At 41.4% G+C, this 20,512-nt stretch overlaps 1 protein-coding gene across 1 annotated transcript; it reads left to right on the top strand.

Moving 5' to 3' along the window:
- Nucleotides 1–1,830: 1,830 nt before the first annotated feature.
- Nucleotides 1,831–20,435, top strand: LOC112259375 (sodium- and chloride-dependent GABA transporter 2-like). Its single transcript, XM_024434083.1, has 14 exons — nt 1,831–2,222; nt 2,558–2,692; nt 3,076–3,216; nt 4,027–4,114; nt 4,251–4,383; nt 7,259–7,393; nt 9,487–9,590; nt 10,057–10,181; nt 15,049–15,161; nt 15,442–15,579; nt 17,410–17,512; nt 17,652–17,752; nt 18,839–19,009; nt 19,476–20,435. Exons 1-14 carry the CDS (start codon nt 2,027–2,029, stop codon nt 19,629–19,631), a joined length of 1,839 nt encoding a protein of 612 aa, XP_024289851.1. The 5' UTR covers nt 1,831–2,026; the 3' UTR covers nt 19,632–20,435.
- Nucleotides 20,436–20,512: the final 77 nt, after the last annotated feature.

The raw sequence follows: 20,512 nt of genomic DNA, 5'->3' as shown, positions 1-20,512 counted from the left end.
GAAGGGATCTACGGGAGTTTAATGAGGACCAGCCAACATTTTCATCATATACGAACGCACTCGTGAGTATTAAAACTGTAACCTGTGATAAAACGAATGGCGTTATGGCAGACGGCATCCAAAGGTAGTGGTTGCTGCAATCTGGTAAATGGTGTCACCATAGTCAGGAACTGGCAGGAAGGCTGACTATACAATTTGCTTTCTACTATTTAGGGAGAAGCAAGATCTATAAAAAAAATAAGCCCACTTTAAACCTTTGATTTTTTAAAACTAGCTCATCCGTATGTTTTTAAACATGAAATCTTTGTCAATCCAAATGCCCAGTTATTTATATCGATGGTATCGATGGGAGAACCATCTAATAAATAAATATGTAGTCCATGCAATTTTTTGTTGTTGCGAGAATTAGAGAACAACATGTATTTAGTCGTCTTGTCCGAATTAAGTAGAAGTTGAAAACCAACCCGTGCTTTTTGTAAGGCAACAAGGTCATATTGCAGCTCTAACATTGCCTGGTCAACCGTTGGGACACATCGTCTGGATACAGATTAATATTACAAGTTTTAACAGATAGAAGTCTTAATGTAGTCTTTCAGAGTGTTTCCGACAAGACTGTAAAGTAGTCTTTCAGAGTGTTTCAGACAAGACTGTAAAGGACAATGTAATTTATATGAAATTTAAATGGCAAGATATGTTTGGCAAATAAAGTGGTTTCATCACTTTTCGTTAGGTTTAATTAGCATTTATTGAAACCCCATCGGCACGTTTTCCTTGTCTTCCCGTGACAGATGATCAAACCCGAACGATTACTTGGATAGGATTTTACAAAACGGCCTACATGTTATAATGATAATAATAATAATAAAAATAATAATAATAATACATATATGTATTTATATGAAACAATAGCTATTTATTTACAACAAAAAACTTAAACTTAAAATTAATCACACTATCTCATTTTTTATGTCAAATTGCATAATAAGACAATGGACAGATTTGCCAATGTTGTCTACTAATGCGTTTGTAGCTGTGCACAAGCCAACAACACAGATATGCATACACTTTATGGAACGGTGGGGACTGTGAAGAGAAACACACAAAGGCCCAGACATACGCACATTGTAGTAATGTTGGTATTATAGATATGTAGTGGTGGAAGAGTAGCTGCTGCCTTTTTATTTTTTTACTAGGCAAGTCAGTTAAGAACAAATTCTTATTTTCAATGACAGCCTAAGAACAGTGGGTTAACTGCCTGTTCAGGGTCGGAACGACAGATTTGTACCTTGTTGGCTCGGGGATTCGAACTTGCAACCTTTCGGTTACTAGTCCAACGCTCTAACCACTAGGCTACCCTGCCGCCTTGTCCTCAGCTAATGGGGATCCTTAATACATATGAATACAAATACGGTGATTCTCTCAGAATACACATAAAATACACATACACATGTGTATTTGGAGTGTATAGCCAATATTGGGGACTGTGACATCGTTTACCAGAAACAGAAACTGACATTCAATCTCGGTTCTTACTCTTTACCACAGCCACAAAGTCAAAATTGTCCATATCGTATAAATGCATGAAAACAAAAAGTGTGGTTAAAATCACATTTTACGAAGATAAATTGTAGAAATAGGTGGGCTTTATGACTCGCCCTATCTCTTCTCCCCTCTCTTTTCACTCGCACACATGTTTACGAAACCACACATCTTTCTCTCACTTTTTTACTATCCCCCCCCCTCTCTCTCTCTGTCTCACACACACACAAACACATCAGAAACCACACTCCCTCAGCCCCCTCTCTCGCCACTGCTCTTTCGATCTGCCAGTTTCATTCATATGAGGATTGGTCCTGCACAGTTTTCCTCTAATTCCACCCTTGACCCCATTTAAGACAGGATTGGTGGGTTTGGTTTATACACATATCCTGTCTATATAGCCTTCCGACAGTGCCAACGTCAGCTACAACTTCTCAAATCCAAGGAAAACTTTACTTACGCATCCTAAAAAGTATCGGGTACCACCATGAACTACAACGAGAAGAAAGACCCCAAACTGCAAATGATGCCCAGCACAGCCAATGGCCAAGCAAAACTAAAGGAGCTGGAAGCGCGGGGAAACTGGGAGAGTAAAGCCGAGTATATTTTAACGGTGATGGGAGCTATAATTGGACCTGGAAACGTGTGGAGATTCCCTTACTTGTGTTACAAAAACGGAGGGGGTGAGTGAAAACGGTTGTCACCAGTCACCACAGCGACAAATTCATAACCCCACCTATTTCTACAATTTATCTTCTTAAAATCTAATGTTAAACCTAACTCTAAACTTAAATTAAGACCAAAAAGCACATTTTAGTTTCATGAGTTTTAATGGGAAGCCCTAGCCAATTTTGACTTTGTGGCTGTGGTAACTAGTTGAAACCAGTAAAACTCTGATGTTGTCCAAACGTCGGTCATTGGATCGCATTAGAGCAATGCATTTGATACACTGTGCGTACTTTCGTTAACAGTGACATTTGCGCATATCTTGATTGACCTGATTTTTCGTGTCTGGCAGGTGTGTTCTTCATTCCATATGTTTTGTTCTTGGTGACGTGCGGGATCCCGCTATTCTTCCTGGAGACTTCTCTGGGACAATACACCAGCCAGGGAGGAATAACATGCTGGAGGAAGATGTGTCCTCTATTTGAGGGTAAACCTTTTTATGTTGGCGCATGGGGAAACATCAAATACTTATTTTCTAGTTATCCTAACTATTCTTATTTTCTAGTTATCCTAACTATTCTGTCATTTACCCACAAAGGCCCATCGGTGCTCAAGAAAATGCCTAACGTATGCACAGGTTTCCCAAGTCAGGACCCCAATGACGTACAACTTATTATATGCATTGTATGAACAGTAGAAAGTATAGCACACGAACTACAGTGTTGGTTTTGGACAAGTTAAACCCTACATTTAATCTACTTGTACGTTTTTATTAAATATATGTACCGCTACAACCATTTTGGGACAATTAAGATTTTCACAATCTGTATTAAAATGGTGCGGAGTGCTAAAACATGTTCTTTTCCACAGGTATGGGCTACGCCTGTAACCTTGTCATCTCATTCAGTGCCATCTCCTACATTGTGATCTTGGCATGGGCCTTTTTCTATCTCTTCTCCTCCTTCAGTGCAGAGCTACCCTGGGCAAGCTGTGGAAACTGGTGGAACACTGGTAGGAGACTCAAAGACTCAATCATGGACACTCTTGCTGACCGTTGTGGCTGCTTTGCGTGATGTATTGTTGTCTCTATCTTCTTGCCCTTTGTGCTGTTGTCTGTGCCCAATAACGTTTGTGCTGCTACCATGTTGTGCTGCTACCATGTTGTGTTGCTACCATGCTGTTGTCATGTGTTGCTGCCATGCTATGTTGTTGTCTTATAGGTCTCTCTTTATGTAGTGTTGTGTTGTCTCTCTTGTCGTGATGTGTGTTTTGTCCTATATTTTTATTTAATTTCTTTTTCTTTTCATTCCCATCCCCACAGGAGGCATTTTGCCTTTTGGTAGGCCGACATTGTAAATAAGAATTTACTCTTAACTGACTTGCCTAGTTAAATAAAGGTGAAATAAAAATAAATAAAATAAAACAAGGCATGGGGAGGGGTCAAAGAGTTTGAGTTACCAGTGTACAACATTAATTAACAACAGAGAGGGGCCATAACTGGCAGTTAACTAAAGTGAATTAGGTGGACCATTCCTTTGTGATTATTACATTTGTTTATTAAAGTTTAAGCTGTTGTACCCTGTTATTTTATTATACCATTTAAAAAAAACGTGTTATCTCATTACCATTAAATATTGCCAAAACGAGGATGATTTAGTACCAGGCCTTAAAGTTTGTGAACTACATTTTTTTTTACCAAACTATATCTTGTAATACTCTACCATGATATGGGGAGGTACAATGTAAGGAGGGTCAATTAAAAAGTTGAATTGTCCATTTCCAATGTGTGTTACATGTACCAAATCAACTTGTCTGCCCTAGACTCATGCATGGACGACAGCAAGCAGAATCGCAGCACCAACCTGACATCAAGACAGAATACCACACTACCAGTCATGGAGTTTTGGGAGTAAGCAGCCCCCCTTACTTTACGCATGTGACGTGTTGCGCAGGATTCCCAAACCTTCTCACTCTCTCTCTCTCTCTCTCTCTCTCTCTCTCTCTCTCTCTCTCTCTCTCTCTCTCTCTCTCTCTCTCTCACACAGGCGCAGGGTGCTGAACATTTCCGGGGGGATCGAGGAGATGGGCAACATCAGATGGGAGCTGGCGCTGTGTCTCCTTCTCACCTGGGTCATCTGTTACTTCTGTGTCTGGAAGGGAATTAAGTCCACAGGCAAGGTGAGAATCAATTAATACTAACTGACCTCTATGAACACCCCCACTCTATTTCCACAGTGGCATTGTGTGTGATATCCAGTATCACACTATTGTAACTACTACATCTACTGGTTAGAATGTGGTATGGTTATTTTTTAGCTATGTTTTATCTACATATTTTGTATGTGGAGTAACTGATGCAACTGAGCCCTCTGCTTGTACCTTCCCAGCAAACATGACCCAAATTAGCCCCATGTGGGTATTATTTGGGCACGGGCTAGCCCACGCCAAGCCCACACCAACCCAATATGGGCTAGCCCACACCAACCGATACTGATTAGCCCACACCAATCCCACATCAGCCCAACATGGACCCTGTTCTTTTAATGAATGGCTCTGCCCTGGTGCGAGTGGTCAGCTCCACTAAGACTCTGTTCAGCTCCACTCAATTACATATCACCATAAGAGAACACACTGTGTCTGGCGGTGGCTGTAACACATAATGAAAAGTGAAGGCTGTCACGATGTATGGTACTCCATTCACTGTGTGAACAGCTCCAATCCCGTGTGAATGTCTGTTCCTTTTTTTAATAAACAACTCCACCAGCATGAGAGACCCACTATGAGAGACCCACTATGACCCACTGGGTGGAATCTGAAACATATTACGATTAACAAAAGAGGATGTATGTGTAATGTAGCGTTATTAAGCATGGAATGTTAGACTTAAGTGCATGAAAGTGTGAATTCTGATTTTAAATTCAGGTAGTTTTATGCTGAGCTGTAATTATCTCCAGAGGTTTTGTGTAAGTGTATGAAAGTAAGTATTCTTATTTTAAATCTATGCCGTTTTGTCCTTAAGTTGTTATTGTCTATTACTGTTCTGTATTATGTCATGTTTTATGTTTTGTGAGGAACCCAGTTTGAGTAGCGGCTGCATTCATATGTCCAGAGAGGACGTATAAAAAAGATGAAAAAATAGTTCACGATCACGACATAACAAAAGTTATTTTGTCGAAACCACAATGTTTTTCTTGTGATCACCACATAACAAAAGTACCATGATTCATCTTTTCATTTGTTCAGATGAACGAACACGATATAATCGAGCAAGGAGCCCTGCGGCTGCATTACTCGCAATACGGGGAATTTAAGCCCTGAACGATGCATGACAGGCATCTCCTTCTCCCAGGCTGCTTACCGCCCCCAAGACCATAGTCAATCACATGCAAAGAACAATGCAGCTAACTTGTCTAGTCTTGCGAGCTAGCTTGTTAGCTAGTTAGCTAGCAAGCTAGCTTGTTATCTATGCTGGTTGTTAGCTTGCATAACTGATATGTATATAATTATAAGGGACACATTGTTTTGTGGATAATATTTACATTGTCCACAAAACATAAATGCCCCATGAAAGCTTAGATGCCACAAGTGCTCTTAGCTCGAGGTAAGGGACATTTAGCGTGCTAACATTCTAATTTATAAACTGACAATGACTGCCAAACACAAATGAAGGCATGGTGTTAGCATTAAATGCACCAACCCTTAGTGTAGCAATCAATAAAAACATACGCCCTGATACACCGTTGTCTCTGCCGCCTTATTATTGTCAATCTATCGTCAATGCGTTTAATCCTATTGATAGAGTTAATCTCACGATCTCGACAAAACAACTTTTGTTAAGCCGTGATCATGAGAAAAGGATCTTGTGATCTCGATAAAACAGCTTTAATGTCGTGATCATGAGAAAATGATCTTGTGGTCTTGATAAAACAGCTTTAATGTCGTGATCATGAGAAAATGATCTTGTGGTCTCGATAAAACAGCTTTAATGTCGTGATCATGAGAAAATGATCTTGTGATCTCGATAAAACAGCTTTAATGTCGTGATCATGAAATAAATAATCTCGACATGACAAGGGATTTTGCATTTTGTAAATAAGGTATTTCTCTTTTGTTGTTTTTTTAACATTTGCAAAATATGTCTAAAATCCTGTTTATGCTTTGTTATTATGGGGTATTGTGTGTAGATTAATACATTTCATCCATTTTAGAATAAGGCTGTAATGTAACAAAAAATGGAAAAAGTCAAGGGGTCTGAATACTTTCAGAATGCACTGTATGTCCTCTCTGGACTTCCGTATGGGAATAAAATACTTAATACAAAGCCCAGCTTAGAAGAGGGGCTCATTGGAAGATTTGGGGGCATGGTTTGCAAGTAATTATTTTTGTGCAACCGTAACAGTGTGTTCCAGTTTGTGTTTTGTTGTGTGATGGCCAATTTTTTTGTGCATGTGACATATGAGAAACTAAACAGTTTCTTTTGTAAAAAATATATGTATGATATTAACAACTTGTTTGTCTTTCTGAGTTCAATGTATCTCGTTCCCTAAAGAAATACCTTTAAAGGATTGAAAATTATGCCATTCATGCATTGAACTAAATTGTAAGAAATAAACACATTCCTTTTAAATAGCAAAGGCGCATGTGGGCAGCCTAAAAGGCCAATATGTTTGCTGGGTTTTAACTCACCCTTTAAGTCACTGAGAAAACCATATCACCTCAATGTTAAAGATCCTGAGATTTGTTGTTGAGCCTTTTTTTCTTCGAGAAAATGTATTCTGTGAGCTATACAGTATATCTGCTTTTCTATCAACAGGTAAGTCTTTCATATAAGTCTGTGTTGTGTTCATTTTGTACTGATTTCTTGGCACAGCATTGTACATATCCGTAAGTTTATCTATAATAGTGCACATTATGACTTGTTGTCTTACTCAATGACTTCACTCTGACTGCATATAGTCTCCACCAATTCAATATGACCATAACTCCCTCTACAAACTGACAGGGTTGTGTAGATTACAATCTACTAAGTTATTTCTGTTTTCTCTCCTGTCAGGCTGCTTACTTTACGGCCACATTCCCATATGCCATGCTCCTGGTCCTGCTGGTCCGCGGTGTCACTCTGCCTGGAGCCATAGACGGCATCATCTTTTACATTTACCCTGACATCTCCCGCCTCACAGACCCACAGGTAGACCAACAGTACATGGCTTGACACACACGCACACAGAAACACACGCACCATCATTATAATCATCATCATCACCGGCGATCACTCGGGGTCGAGTATGATTGTTCTCCTGGTGGATCCTGCTTGTGGGTCTTCAGATGGCTGAATATGCCAATCCGGGAGCCGCCACCTCCAGGAAACTGATGTTTGTGCGCTTGTCTTGAGAATGATCCACTGGCACAGCTTAGATGGTGGTGTATTAATTAGTTGTGTCAGTGTTATTTCCTGGTAGTTGCTGGTTGAAAATACAATATATACCACACAGGACCTTCTGTTTGAATGGGCGTCAGTTTCAGTTTGCATGGTGATGGTTAATAGACCAATAACAAAGAGGGTTCCATACGTCTATGCAAATAAACATATCGTATTAAGTTCCCCCTTCCTCACTCAGACCACTCCCAGACAGTCCTATCAAAATTCTTGCTTGAGAAATAGCTCTTTGCTAAAAAAGCTATTTTTGTCCATTTGAATTAAACTATCACAGTAAGGCACTTAATTGTTACCCATAAATGATTTGATATTAACATACAGTAAAAAAAAACTACTGCATTGGGCCTTTAAGGTTGAAGAGTCTGCCGTCTATTCTGTACAGCATTTGGACTCACTGAGGCAGATGTTGGCCTGTGAGGTGGAGGATGGCAGCGATGAAGTTAGTGGAAAGGGTGGGTGCAATGATGCTGGAATTTTGCATTGTTACTGAGCACTGTTGCTGACATGTCATATGTCAGCTGCAGTATTCTGGTGAATTTGTCAGGGCAGACTATTTTTTTTAACATAATCAGCATGATGGTTCACAGAGTCAATGGCTTTTGTAAGGTCTTTACAGTGGTTGCTTCTTGCATTTGCCACGCAGTGAAAAATCATGTCCATGGTGACTTTGTTGGGCGAAAGCCACACTGACATTCTGGGAGGAATTCTTCTGACAGGGAAAGGAGTCAGTTGCCCAGTATGCGGGAAAGTTTTTTTCTGGTGGTGGACATGAGGGAGATGCCTCCATCTTGTCCACCAAAAAATTGTGATGATTAGGGTGTCCCTGAGTTCTGCAGGGATTTCCTCCTTGTCCTAGATCTTAAAGAGCAAGGCATGTACTGTATGTGATATAGGAGATCTGGCCCGCCTTCCTTTAGGATTTCCACTGGAATCCTATCAGGACCAGTGGCCTTGTTGTCCCTTATCTTCCTGATGGGATCTTGCAACTCCTGCAGGCTGGGTAGTTATCCCATGTCCTCCTTTGTGCTTCACTCTCAACTGCCCTCTCAACCATTGTCTTTCTGTTGAGGAGCTCTTTGAAGTAGTCTTTCCAATGGGATTGGATGGATTCGTCATCCTTTAACGGCTTTGGCCCACCTTTGGAGCAGATTGGGTTTAGGCCGCGGTAACTGTTAAGTTCATGTTTTAAGTATCCCAATATTGCGCAGGAAGTCTAGACGTTGATGGACTTAGCCTCGAGTGTAATGGCGACCTTTGGTGGTGTTCATACGGTATAGTAAACTTTGTTAAACTGGAACCTTGTCGTTGTGTCATTTCGAGTTAACAGTAACTGGGTCCACATACCACCTTCATGGAGTCAAAAAAGCCTCCGGAATCTCCAGAGTCTGCTAGTTGCTGGATCTCCAGCGCCTTTCCTGTCCATTTGTGGTTTAGTTCCCTTACCCGGTGTTCTTTAGTTCCTTCTTCCCCCTGGTGTGAGTTTCTCTTCTGGCTCAGCAGTTGATGTCGTTCTGCCAGGCGCAGGAGGTTCTCCGCTTGTTAATGAGCTGTTCAATTTCTGAGTCCTTCTTCATCATTAGGGTGTTCTTGCAGGTGTTGAGGATGGTGGACTTGGTCATGCTCCACTGTGTTTCAGTATCCTCATATACTTTGGGCAGTTTTGCACTGAGAACAGACTGGAGGTGTTGCCGTTTGTTGGCGTCACCCAGACTTTCGATGTCAAGCCTTTGCCGGCTCAGCGCACACGCACACGTACACGCACACGCACACACACAAACAAACAAGAATCATAATATCTCCATGAATTGAATGTTATGTGTAAAATGCTATTCATCCCCTCTTAGGTGTGGATGGATGCAGGCACACAGATTTTCTTCTCCTATGCTATCAGCTTGGGCTTTCTCACATCCCTGGGCAGCTACAACAGTTACAACAACGACTGCTACAAGTGAGTCATTGGCATAGGGATGTATAGAGGGCACACATGCCACAAACCTCACTTTTTTAGTATGGGCAGCACCATTGAAGTATTTCAGCATTTTAAAGTAGTCAACCGGGTGGGACTTCCTATGTGGGATCACAGGTCAGTAGGAGAGATTAGCCAATGACTTATACTCCTGAGCAAACATTCCTGCACTACAGGTGGCAGTAAATCACCAACCTTAAAGCTGCCCATGCTCTCACAGAAGCAATACATACAAAGATAAGGAGTGTGCCCTCTTTCCAACTTTATGGTCTCCGGAGTGTCAGTGAAACCCACCCCCTGTCTGACTGCTTGACACTGACTAAAAATAAATACTGCAGATTTATAGGATTAAGAGACTTTGGGAATCACTCGCAAGTTATAAAGTATCTCCAGGCCAAAGATAGATCACTATTTCCCCTAACATGTAATTTGGTATTTTTTTCCCCAGGGACTGTTTTTACCTGTGTCTTCTAAACAGTGGCACCAGCATCGTGTCAGGCTTCGCAATCTTCTCTGTTTTGGGCTTCATGACCTATGAACAGGGGGTGTCCATTGAAGAGGTGGCTGAGTCAGGTAAACGTTGATACTGTAACAGACATGAGAGATGGATTTTACCATTAGAATGTTTGACATTATTCCATGGAAGATCATAATGCTGTAAAAGCCAAAGGTCACAGATGGTTCACACCAAATTCATCCACAATGACTGTGAAAACTTCTTATAGTAAGTAATCTTCTTTAAATAAAAAATGTTTATTTGGTTTCTATATGTGACCCACCACCTCGATTTGGTCTTATGTAGCAACATTTGAAATGGTTGGAAACTCAGAGCTACAAAATGGCATATCATACACAACAGTTGAGGAACAATGGGAAAGTAATTCTGCTTTGAAAGTAGATTGATCTGTATCCCCACTTTTGAGAAAATGGCTCTTGAATTTTTTGGTACACCTACTGGAGAGCTCTTCTTTGTCTACACTTATTCAGCATCGTTCACACCCTCTTAAGCCTTAGCTCCACCCATATCTTTAAGGATTCACATGTCAGGCCATGTGCTAAACAGAGTGAGTAAGGTAGTCTAGTAAACAACCAAAGATTTCAAGACTAAAAGTGGTGAAAGAGCCTACAATAAGGAAAAACTCCAGGTAAAAATGCACTTTATCTAGTCCTTGGCCTATATCCTAATCTGACTTTGGTGCAGGTCATGTTGTTCTTCACATTACCCTTTCTAGTAAACACACACTATATCAAATAAAATCAAAGTTTATTTGTCACATGCACAGGATACAGAAGGTATAAACGGTACAGTGAAATTGTAACTTGCATGTATTCATTGTAGCAATATCAAAAATAGAAAGTGTCCAGATAAACATATTGTTTAAATATTTTATCATCGTTAGATGATGCTTGATGTGTCATAAATAATTGCTATAGGCACCCCCCAGCCACATCTAGCTAACTGGATGGGACACTATTGTCTAGACACATACACATGTTCATGAAATACAATAGATGGCCGTAATCACCCCCAGACACACCTGGCTAACTTGATGGGTCATGTAGCTAGCTCGCTAGCTAGCGAAAGAATAAACCATAATCCCAACCCAACCCACTGATTGTCATAGATAGCCACCATGCATGAAATACTGTGGCATGAATCTGCAAGTAGCTAAAGCTAACCAACTAGGTCCAATGTTAGCTAGCTAACTAACATTAGGCTATAACTAGCAATGCCAATGGATTTCTGAGATACAAATAAAAGGACTACACAGATCATACACGTAAACGTTAGCTCGCTGGCTCGCTAGCTATATTCGTTAGTTAGCGAACAGTAGGCTTTAACTTGCAATTAATGTGACTTTCTAGAAAAATTTGGCTCATAATTTAATCATTTTATTTGTATTTACAGATGGCATTCAGGTTTGTTTTTAAGGCACATGAAAGTTCACATGTTCCAAAAGGTAGTTCTGCCAAAAAACACATTTTGATAAATAAAAAATATATATATATTAGGTTCAAATGCCTGTCCTGTGACGTGTGACATATGCCTAGCTTCCTGAAACGGGTCACGTGTGTGCAACGGTTTTCCTCCTCTTCTGAGGAGGAGTAGGAAGGATCGGACCAATATGCAGCGTCGTACGTGTCCATGTTAATATTTATTTAAACTGAACACAAAAACAAAATAACAAGAGAACGAATGAAAACGAAACAGTTCTGCCAGGTACAGAGACAGAAAACAACTACCCACAAATCATAGTGGGAAAACAGGCTCCCTAAGTATGGTTCTCAATCAGAGACAACGATAAACAGCTGCCTCTGATTGGGAACCATACCCGGCCAAACACAGAAATACAAAAACATAGAACAACACATAGAATGCCCACCCCAACTCACACCCTGACCAAACTAAAATAGAGACATAAAAAAGGAACTAAGGTCAGGACGTGACATTGTGTTTGTTTACTGAGCCATTTGTGTAACAAATTGGACATACAGTATGTTATTTCTGAGGATATTACATCCCCAATACAGTTAACAAAAAAAATTGTCTATTTGTGTGTGCCCATTAGAGTTAAATATTTCCCGTTATTTTACAAATGTTCCATCCCTAGAATAAATCACTTTTCTCCAAGGTATTTCCCTCGAAACCGGAAGTGTAATTCAAAAGCATTATAAAGCATATGCAGTGTTTCCAGACGGACAACCATCTCTGTAGCTACCAACCAGGCCTTTATGGTAGAGTGGCCAGACAGAAGCCACTCCTCAGTAAAAGGCACATGACAGCCCCATTTTAGTTTGCCAAAAGGTACCTAAAGATTCTCAGATCATGAGAAACAAGATTCTCTGGTCTGATGAAACCAAGATTGAACTCTTTGGCCTGAATGCCAAGCGCCACGTCTGGAGAAAACCTGGCACCATCCCTACGATGAAGCATGGTGGTAGCAGCATCAAGCTGTGGGGATGTTTTTCAGTGGCACGAACTGGGAGCCTAGTCAGGATTCAGGCAACGATGGAGCAAAGTACAGAGAGATCCTTGATGAAAACCTGCTCCAGAGCGCTCAGGACCTGAGACGAAGATTAACAATTAGCTTCTGACAATGACACTAAGCACACAGCCAAGACAATGCAAGTCTCTGAATATCATTGAGTGGCCCAGCCAGAGCCCGGACTTGAACCCAATCAAACATCCCTGGAGAGACCTGAAAATAGCTGTGCAGTGAGGCTCCACATCCAACCTGACAGAGCTTGAGAGGAACTGCAGAGAAGAATAGGAGAAACTCCCCAAATACAGGTATGCCAAGCTTGTAGGGTCATACCCAAGAACACTCAAGGCTGTAATCACTGCCAAAGATGCCTCAACAAAGTACAGAGTAAAGGGTCTGAATACACATGTAAATGAAACTCCAACAGGCTCGAGAGGTGAAGGTTGAGTCGTGCGTCCTCCGAAACATGACCGAACCACACTTCTTAACACCTGCCTGCTTAACCCAGAAGCCAGACACACCAATGTGTCGGAGGAGACACTGTTCACCTGATGACCTAAGTCAGCCTGCAGGCACGCTGCCCGAAACAAGGAGTCTCTAGAGCATGATGAACCAAGTAAACCCCTCCAGCCATACCCTCCCCTAACCCGGATGATGCTGGGCGAACTTGCGCCGCCCTATGGGGCTCCCGATCACGGCCGGTTGTGATACAGCCCGAGATCGAGCCAGGGTCTGTAGTGACACCTCTAGCACTGCGATTCAGTGCCTTAGACCACTGTACCATTCGGGAGCCCTTTGATTAGAGCTTTGATCAAACATTTTATCCTGATGCTACCTGAGCCAGATGAGCCATATATTAAATACATTTTATGAGCCCTACATTAAAGACATTTCATGAGCCCAAGCCCAAAAAAGCCCAAATGATTGTGACATTATCCAATACATACTGTATATGATATATTGGCTACTGCACATTAAGCCCAGAAAAAAAACATTTAAAAAACATAAAAGCCCATAAATGGAGCTAGCTATATGCTCTCTAGGGTAAAAACATTTCACAAGCTCCAGTTGGCTGATCATTTTTAGTGTGAACTGTATTACTGTACTGTATTATACTGTATTATATGGACTGGAATTACGCACCTCGTTTAAAACCATTAAAAATAATGTGATTCTGGTGCAGCTCATGTGGCTTACAAAGTTACAAGTATAGGCTAGCAAATGTGATTTTAATTTTGAAATATAATAGAAGGTTTTCACTTCTCTTCACAAAGATTGAATGGTTATGGGTCTGAATAAATAACTGTTATTATAGCCTACCGCCATTGCGGGTTCCCTCTTCTTTCAAACTACCCAAGAGTTCTATTGGCTGCTGCATTTAACATTCAGCAAACAAGAGCTTGCGTCCCTCTTCGAATATTCTGTTAGTACAAGAAATGCTAAAAAAAAGAATGTCCAGCAAGCTATTCTAGTCTAGCTTTTCCTGCATGGGACTCCAAGAGCTAAGGGGCGTTTTTTAAGGAGAGAGGCCAGCGGAGCACAGGTGCGTGCGTATTGCGCCAGAGACAGAGGCTATACATTAGAAGTTTATGTCACGCCCTGGCCATAGAGAGGCTGTGACTAGGGTGGACATTCTAGTTTCTTTATTTCTATGTTTTCTGTTTCTATGTTTTGGCCAGGTATGGTTCTCAATCAGGGACAGCTGTCTATCCTTGTCTCTGATTGGGAATCATACTTAGGCAGCCCTTTTTCCACCTTAGTTGTGGGTAGTTGACTTTGTTTGCAGCCTGTATAGCCCTAGTAAGCTTCACGTTCGTTTTTGTTGTTTCTTGTTGGCGACATTCATAATAAAGAGAATTGTACGCTCACCACGCTGCAACTTGGTCTGGTCATTTCCCTGATGATGTTCGTGACAGCTTATTATGCATTATATTACTGTATCATAGGCTATCTGTCAAAATAATAAAAGTTAACATGATGAGATGATAGGTCTACATGCATTGTGAACTGCGTTCCACACTGAGATAGGCTGTCTGTCCCCAACCTGTGCGTTGATGATTCATCATGCATTAAGCAGAGAGAAGGCCGTAGAGAAGCCAGATTTATATTTTAACAGTTCACGTCATGCTGTTCATATAAATAATTATAATTTACCAGTTTCTCACAGTTATTTTTCCCGGGAGAAGGAAATGGTTTTGGGTGGTTAATATCTGTAAATCTTGGCAACCGGGATCCCGCCATTCATCCATAGTGAGCATGCCTACATGCATGTGTGTGTGTGTGTGTGTACGTTACATGTACATGCTGGGCGAGGCCAGTCAAGGGTGAGGTCAGGTTTAGGCCATGTGTTCAGTCAGTGTGTGCAGTTATGTGTTGTCAGCGTGCACTGTAGTGACACAAATTGCACAGTGTGCAGTGATTGAGTGTACTCAGTCAGTGTTCCTATCTTTGTACAGGTCCTGGGCTGGCATTTATTGTGTACCCTCGAGCAGTAGCCATGATGCCCATGTCTCAGATCTGGTCTGCCTGTTTCTTCATCATGATCATCCTTCTGGGTCTGGATAGCCAGGTAAGTGTCCCTCTTTCTCCCATGCACACTGAAGCTTTTTCTAACAACATGAACTTAGTCATTGTCAACTGTTTGTCAAACATGGCTTAACAGGTCTGGGCTTAAATTCCGTTTCAATTCAGGAATGAAGTCAACTCCAACTGCATTTTATTTCAATGTGTTTACATTTTAAGGAGAAAATGTGTGTCTTTAATTGAAATGGAATTGACCATAACGGACATAAACTCAAACTATACATCTAATCTCGCTCTCCCTCTATTTCTCCCCTCTCCCTCTCTAGTTTGTTGGGCTGGAGTGTTTGATGACATCTGTTGTGGATCTGTTCCCTACCTATCTGCGTCTTGAGTTCAGGAGAGAGCTGCTGTTGCTGGCTATCTGCACAATAGGCTTCATACTGGGGCTTGCCCTGGTCACAGAGGTAAGAGACCAATGCATCACCCATACTGTTTGTCTATGACTAGTGCCCGGTGTTTTACCAGGGGTCGTATTCATAAAGCGTCTCAGAGAAGGAGTGCTGATCTAGGGATCATAAACTGACCCAAGATACAGGCCCTTAACAGGTCATGTTCCTGAACATGCCCAAACTGTATTCATACACCCACACATGTTGTTTGTTGGTATATAAGGTTTGGGAGTAGTGACTATAAGTGTGTATAGGTACAATGCAGTCGCTAAGTATTCAAGTCCCTTGACTTGTTCCACATTTCGTTATGTTACCTTATTCTAAAATGTATTAAATAGATTTTTTCATCAATCTACACACAATACCCCATAGTGACAAAGCAAAAACAGGTTTAGAAATTTTTACATAATAATTCTAAATAAAAAAACTGAAATATCACATTTACATACAGTAAGTATTCAGACACTTTACTCAGTACTTTGTTGAAGCACCTTTGGCAGCGATTACAGCCTTGAGTCTTCTTGTGTATGACGCTACAAGCTTGGACACCTGTATTTGGGGAGTTTCTCACATTCTTCTCTGCAGATCCTCACAAGCTCTGTCAGGTTGGATGTGGAGCATTGCTGCACAGCTATTTTCAGGGCTCCAGAGATATTCAAAGTCCAGGCTCTGGCTTGGCCACTCAAGGACATTTGGAGACCTTTACGGAAGCCACTCCTGCATTGTCTTGGCTTTGTGCTTAGGGTCGTTGTCCTGTTGGAAGGTGAACCTTTGCCCTAGTCTGAGGACCTGAGCGCTCTGGAGCAGGTTTACATCAAAGGAACTCTGTACTTTGCTCTGTTCATCTTTCCCTCGATCCTGACTAGGCTCCCACTCCTTGCCGCTGAAAAACCATCCCTACAGCATGATGCTGCCACCACTATGCTTGACCGTAGGGATGGTGCCAGGTTTCCTCCAGACGTGACGCTTGGCATTCAGGCCAAAGAGTTCAATCTTGGTTTCATCAGACCAGAGAATCTTGTTTCTCATGGTCTGAGAGTCCTTTATGTGCCTTTTGGCAAAATCCAAGCAGGCTGTCATGTGCCTTTTTACTGAGGAGTAGCTTCCGTCTAGCCACTCTACCATAAAGGCCTGATTGGTGGAGTGCTGCAGAGAAGGTTGTCCTTCTGGAAGGTTCTCCCATCTCCATGGAGGAACGCTGGAGCTCTGGAGCTCTCACCCAATTGCTCAGTTAGGCCGGCCGGCCAGCTCTAGAAAGTGTCTTGGTGGTTCCAAACTTGTTCCATTTAAGAATGATGGAGGCCACTGTGTTCTTTGGGACTTTCAATACTCCAGAAGTGTGTTGGTACCCTTCCCAGATCTGTGCTTTGAAACAATCCTGTCTCGAAGCTCTACGGACAACCTTCGACCTCATGGCTTAGTTTTTGCACTGTCAACTGTGGGACCTTATATAGACAGGTGTGTGCCTTTCCAAATCATGTCCAATCAATTGAATTTACAACACGTGGACTCCAATGAAGTTGTAGAAACATCTCAAGGATGATCAATGGAAACAGGATGCACCTGAGCTCAATTTCGAGCCTCATAGCAAAGGGTCTGAATCCTTATGCAAGTAATATATTTTTGTTTTTATTTGAATAAATTAGCAAAAATGTCTAAAAACCTGTTTTCACTATCATTATGTGGTATTGTGTGTAGATTAATGAGGATTTTTATTTATTTAATACATTTTAGAATAAAGCTGTAGCACAACAAAATGTGGGAAAAAAATCTAAAACATTGTGTATGTTGAAGTGTTGTGTTTGGTGTGGGTAAAGTCATGACAAGGTTTTGTTTTTACTCCAGGGAGGAATGTACCTGCTTCAGCTGCTAGACCACCATGTGTGCAGTGGGACCACCCTGCTACTGCTGGCTATTTGTCAATCTGTCTGCATCGCCTGGGTCTATGGTGAGTCGTACACTGCCTATAGGTCATAGCAACATACTCACTTTAGAATAACGGCATCTGTCTGAAGGCAATAGGGAATTCAACCAATGGTGACATGATGAATTGTGACTTTGTGTGACGTGCCCCCCTTGAACTATAGGTGCTGAACGTTTCTATGGTAACATCAGTGATATGATTGGCTACAGACCTCTGCCTTTGATGAAGTACTGCTGGCTCTACATCACTCCTACAGTGTGCACAGTAAGGATTCAGTAATCAAAGGGCTAATATTAATACTATGCATGCCAGTATCACTTCTTGTTTTTTTAAGAAACATTCATGTGTTGGTAATTCCAAATTGTATGCCTTGTCAACTGTCGTGGAAATTCAACACCGGGGACAGCTGAAGTCAATATTAAATGAATAATTATGTATTGTCAGCAAGCTGGAGAGGTTCCAACAAACGTAGTGCACCATAGTACAGGTCAGTCAGGAGCTCTGTCGGGGCAGTCCCATTGGTTCTCTTATATACTGCTTACACAGACACGTTATATTAGCATGATTTACAATATCCTTTATTCATCGTTAATTCATCAAACAGTTACTTGGATCCACTTCAATTTTGGACACTGTTCAACGTAATGGAAACAGATTATTGTTTTAGATGACATTACCTTCTTACTTAAATCACTGGTGTTACCCAAACTATAGAATTGAGTAATAATAATTTGAAATGGTTAAAAAAAAAGTCTCTTATTCAATTATTCATACAGCACACAGCGCTGACACGCACACTTACCCCACCAGACATGCCGCCAGGGGTCTTTTCACAGTCTCCAGGTCCAGAACAAATTCAACGTACAGTATTATAGAGAGCCATGAGTGCATGGAACTCCCTTCAATCTTATATAGCGCAAGAGAACAGAAAACCTGTTTTCAAAAAACAGAGTAACACCTCGCAGCACAATGCCTCTCCCTCATGTGACCTACTTGTGTGTATGTACTGACATGTATGTGTAGCTGATAGATTCACACACACACACACACACACTACATGTTAATGTTTTTAAATGTATGTCAATTGTAAAGTCTTTTGTCTGTAATGTCTTTTTCGTTACGTGTCGGACCCCGGTAAGACTAGCTGTCTCCATTGGCGTCGGCTATTGGGGATCCCAATCAAAACACTGTCTCACTGTCTTGTCTCGCTTTCCGTATACCTCACTCTCTGTGTTTCTCTTTCTGCTTCTCTCTCTAACACGCACACGGTCTTGCCTCATGTCAGATCTCTATGTTGAGAGGGTGTTAATTTTGTTTTGTAATGAGTTGCTTTTCTCTCCCAAACCATAGGCTACCTTCATCTTCTCCATAGTCAAGTACTCACCATTGAAGTTCAGCAACACATATGTTTATCCTGTCTGGGCTAACACCATTGGCTGGTTCATTGCCACTATCTCCCTCTCCTTCATCCCGCTATGGATGGTCTACAAAATGGCCAACAGCAATGGAACCCTACGCCAGGTGAGCTCAAGTCAATACATTTCAACATCTTTAGACAGGCTTGTCTTGTCTAGTTTAGGTTAGACTAGTTTATAGTCCCATTCTTTCACATGCGCTCCTATTATGATCCTGCAAGATTATTTTCCTGCTGTGAGAAGCAGGGTCAAATTAAGATCCAAATCTGTAACAGAACAGAACTTAAACCAGTTGGATATGTCAGTAATAGCGATTCGTCAAGCTACACAAATATGACACAAGCATGTTGGGGCTGTCAATAAATTCTTAACACATACATTGTTTCTTATCATGGAGTATAAATAATTGTAATCAACAACTTGAAACTTATGGAAACACAGAATACGTTTTCAGTTGGGTCTGCTATTTCAGATCCTCAATTTCAGTTGTTTTCTTTTCTCCCATCTGTATGAGCTATTTGTCACCCGTCTCATGTTCGACAACATCAGTGTACTGTCTTTATACTTCTCAGCGATTCTCTGTGCTCTGTCGGCCTGTAGACGACCTCCCCGTGAACCACACATGCAGAACAGATGGCCCTCTTCATCTGGCGACCTCTGACGTCGTGAGCTCCAACATGGAGCTGAAGCCTCTCTCCTTCACGGCGGGAGATAAGGACGCACTGTGAACTCTCACAGAGAGATGTAAATCTTGAGTCCATTGGCGGTGCCAATGTATAATGTATTGCACATGCAAAAAAAATACACGTTTGCTTGTGCTTAGTCTTTACATCGGCAGTGGCGCCATCCAGAAACAGCCACCCACTTGACCCACACATGCATTGTTGGATTTTAGTTTGACGTTTGTCTATACAGAGTGATGTGGAGAACACAGACTCAGAGTCATGTATAGCATCTCTGAATGCAGCCTTTACCTGCACTGCAATGCATCAATGGGACATTGTGCTCCATTTGTAACCTGGTTCCAAATCTGTTAGTGCTCTTGTTAACTCCATTGCTGTCATTTTCAGGCCAAAAATTCCATTAGGCAAGAGAGCAGAAACAGACCGGCACACAGGCAACCCATTTTTTTGAACAAATTAAGCAAGGTAACTATAGATGTGTGTGGGAAATGATGGTTTGAAAAACTGAAAATCTGAATTGACCTCATATATATCTCAGTGGATTAGATTATATGAAAAAACATTATCTGGGTTTACTCAGCACATATGAGATCAGAAAACTGAAATATCAGGCTTTATAGTAGCATTTCCTCTTCATTTAGTTTTGACCTCTTCTATTTTCTCTTTGTTTATCTGTGTGCACACAAGTGTATGTCAATGCGTGGGTGATTGCCTGTGCATGTGTATATGTTTGTGTGTATGTGCTGCAGATGAAATGGATGCTAAAATTAAAATATTCTGTAGTATGTACAGTGGGGCAAAAAAGGTATTTAGTCAGACCTGCACCAGGCTGGGAACAAATGCTTGTCTAGCTTTGGCTGTAAAGCATATTTTGAAAATCTGAGATAACAGGGTGATTCACAAAAGGCTAAGCTGTGTCTCAATAT

This window comes from Oncorhynchus tshawytscha, linkage group LG09 (genome assembly GCF_018296145.1).
Source record: "Oncorhynchus tshawytscha isolate Ot180627B linkage group LG09, Otsh_v2.0, whole genome shotgun sequence".
Classification (NCBI taxonomy): domain Eukaryota; kingdom Metazoa; phylum Chordata; class Actinopteri; order Salmoniformes; family Salmonidae; genus Oncorhynchus; species Oncorhynchus tshawytscha.
This window is presented reverse-complemented; position numbering and strand designations above follow the sequence as displayed.

What these genes read in the sequence shown, in the direction of transcription:
- LOC112259375 (XM_024434083.1), top strand. Translation starts at nt 2,027, where the DNA reads ATGAACTACAACGAGAAGAAAGACCCCAAACTGCAAATGATGCCCAGC. An exon ending in GATGTGTCCTCTATTTGAGG is followed by an intron (nt 2,693 to 3,075) that starts GTAAACCTTTTT and finishes TCTTTTCCACAG; the next exon opens with GTATGGGCTACGCCTGTAAC. An exon ending in CCCGCCTCACAGACCCACAG is followed by an intron (nt 7,394 to 9,486) that starts GTAGACCAACAG and finishes ATCCCCTCTTAG; the next exon opens with GTGTGGATGGATGCAGGCAC.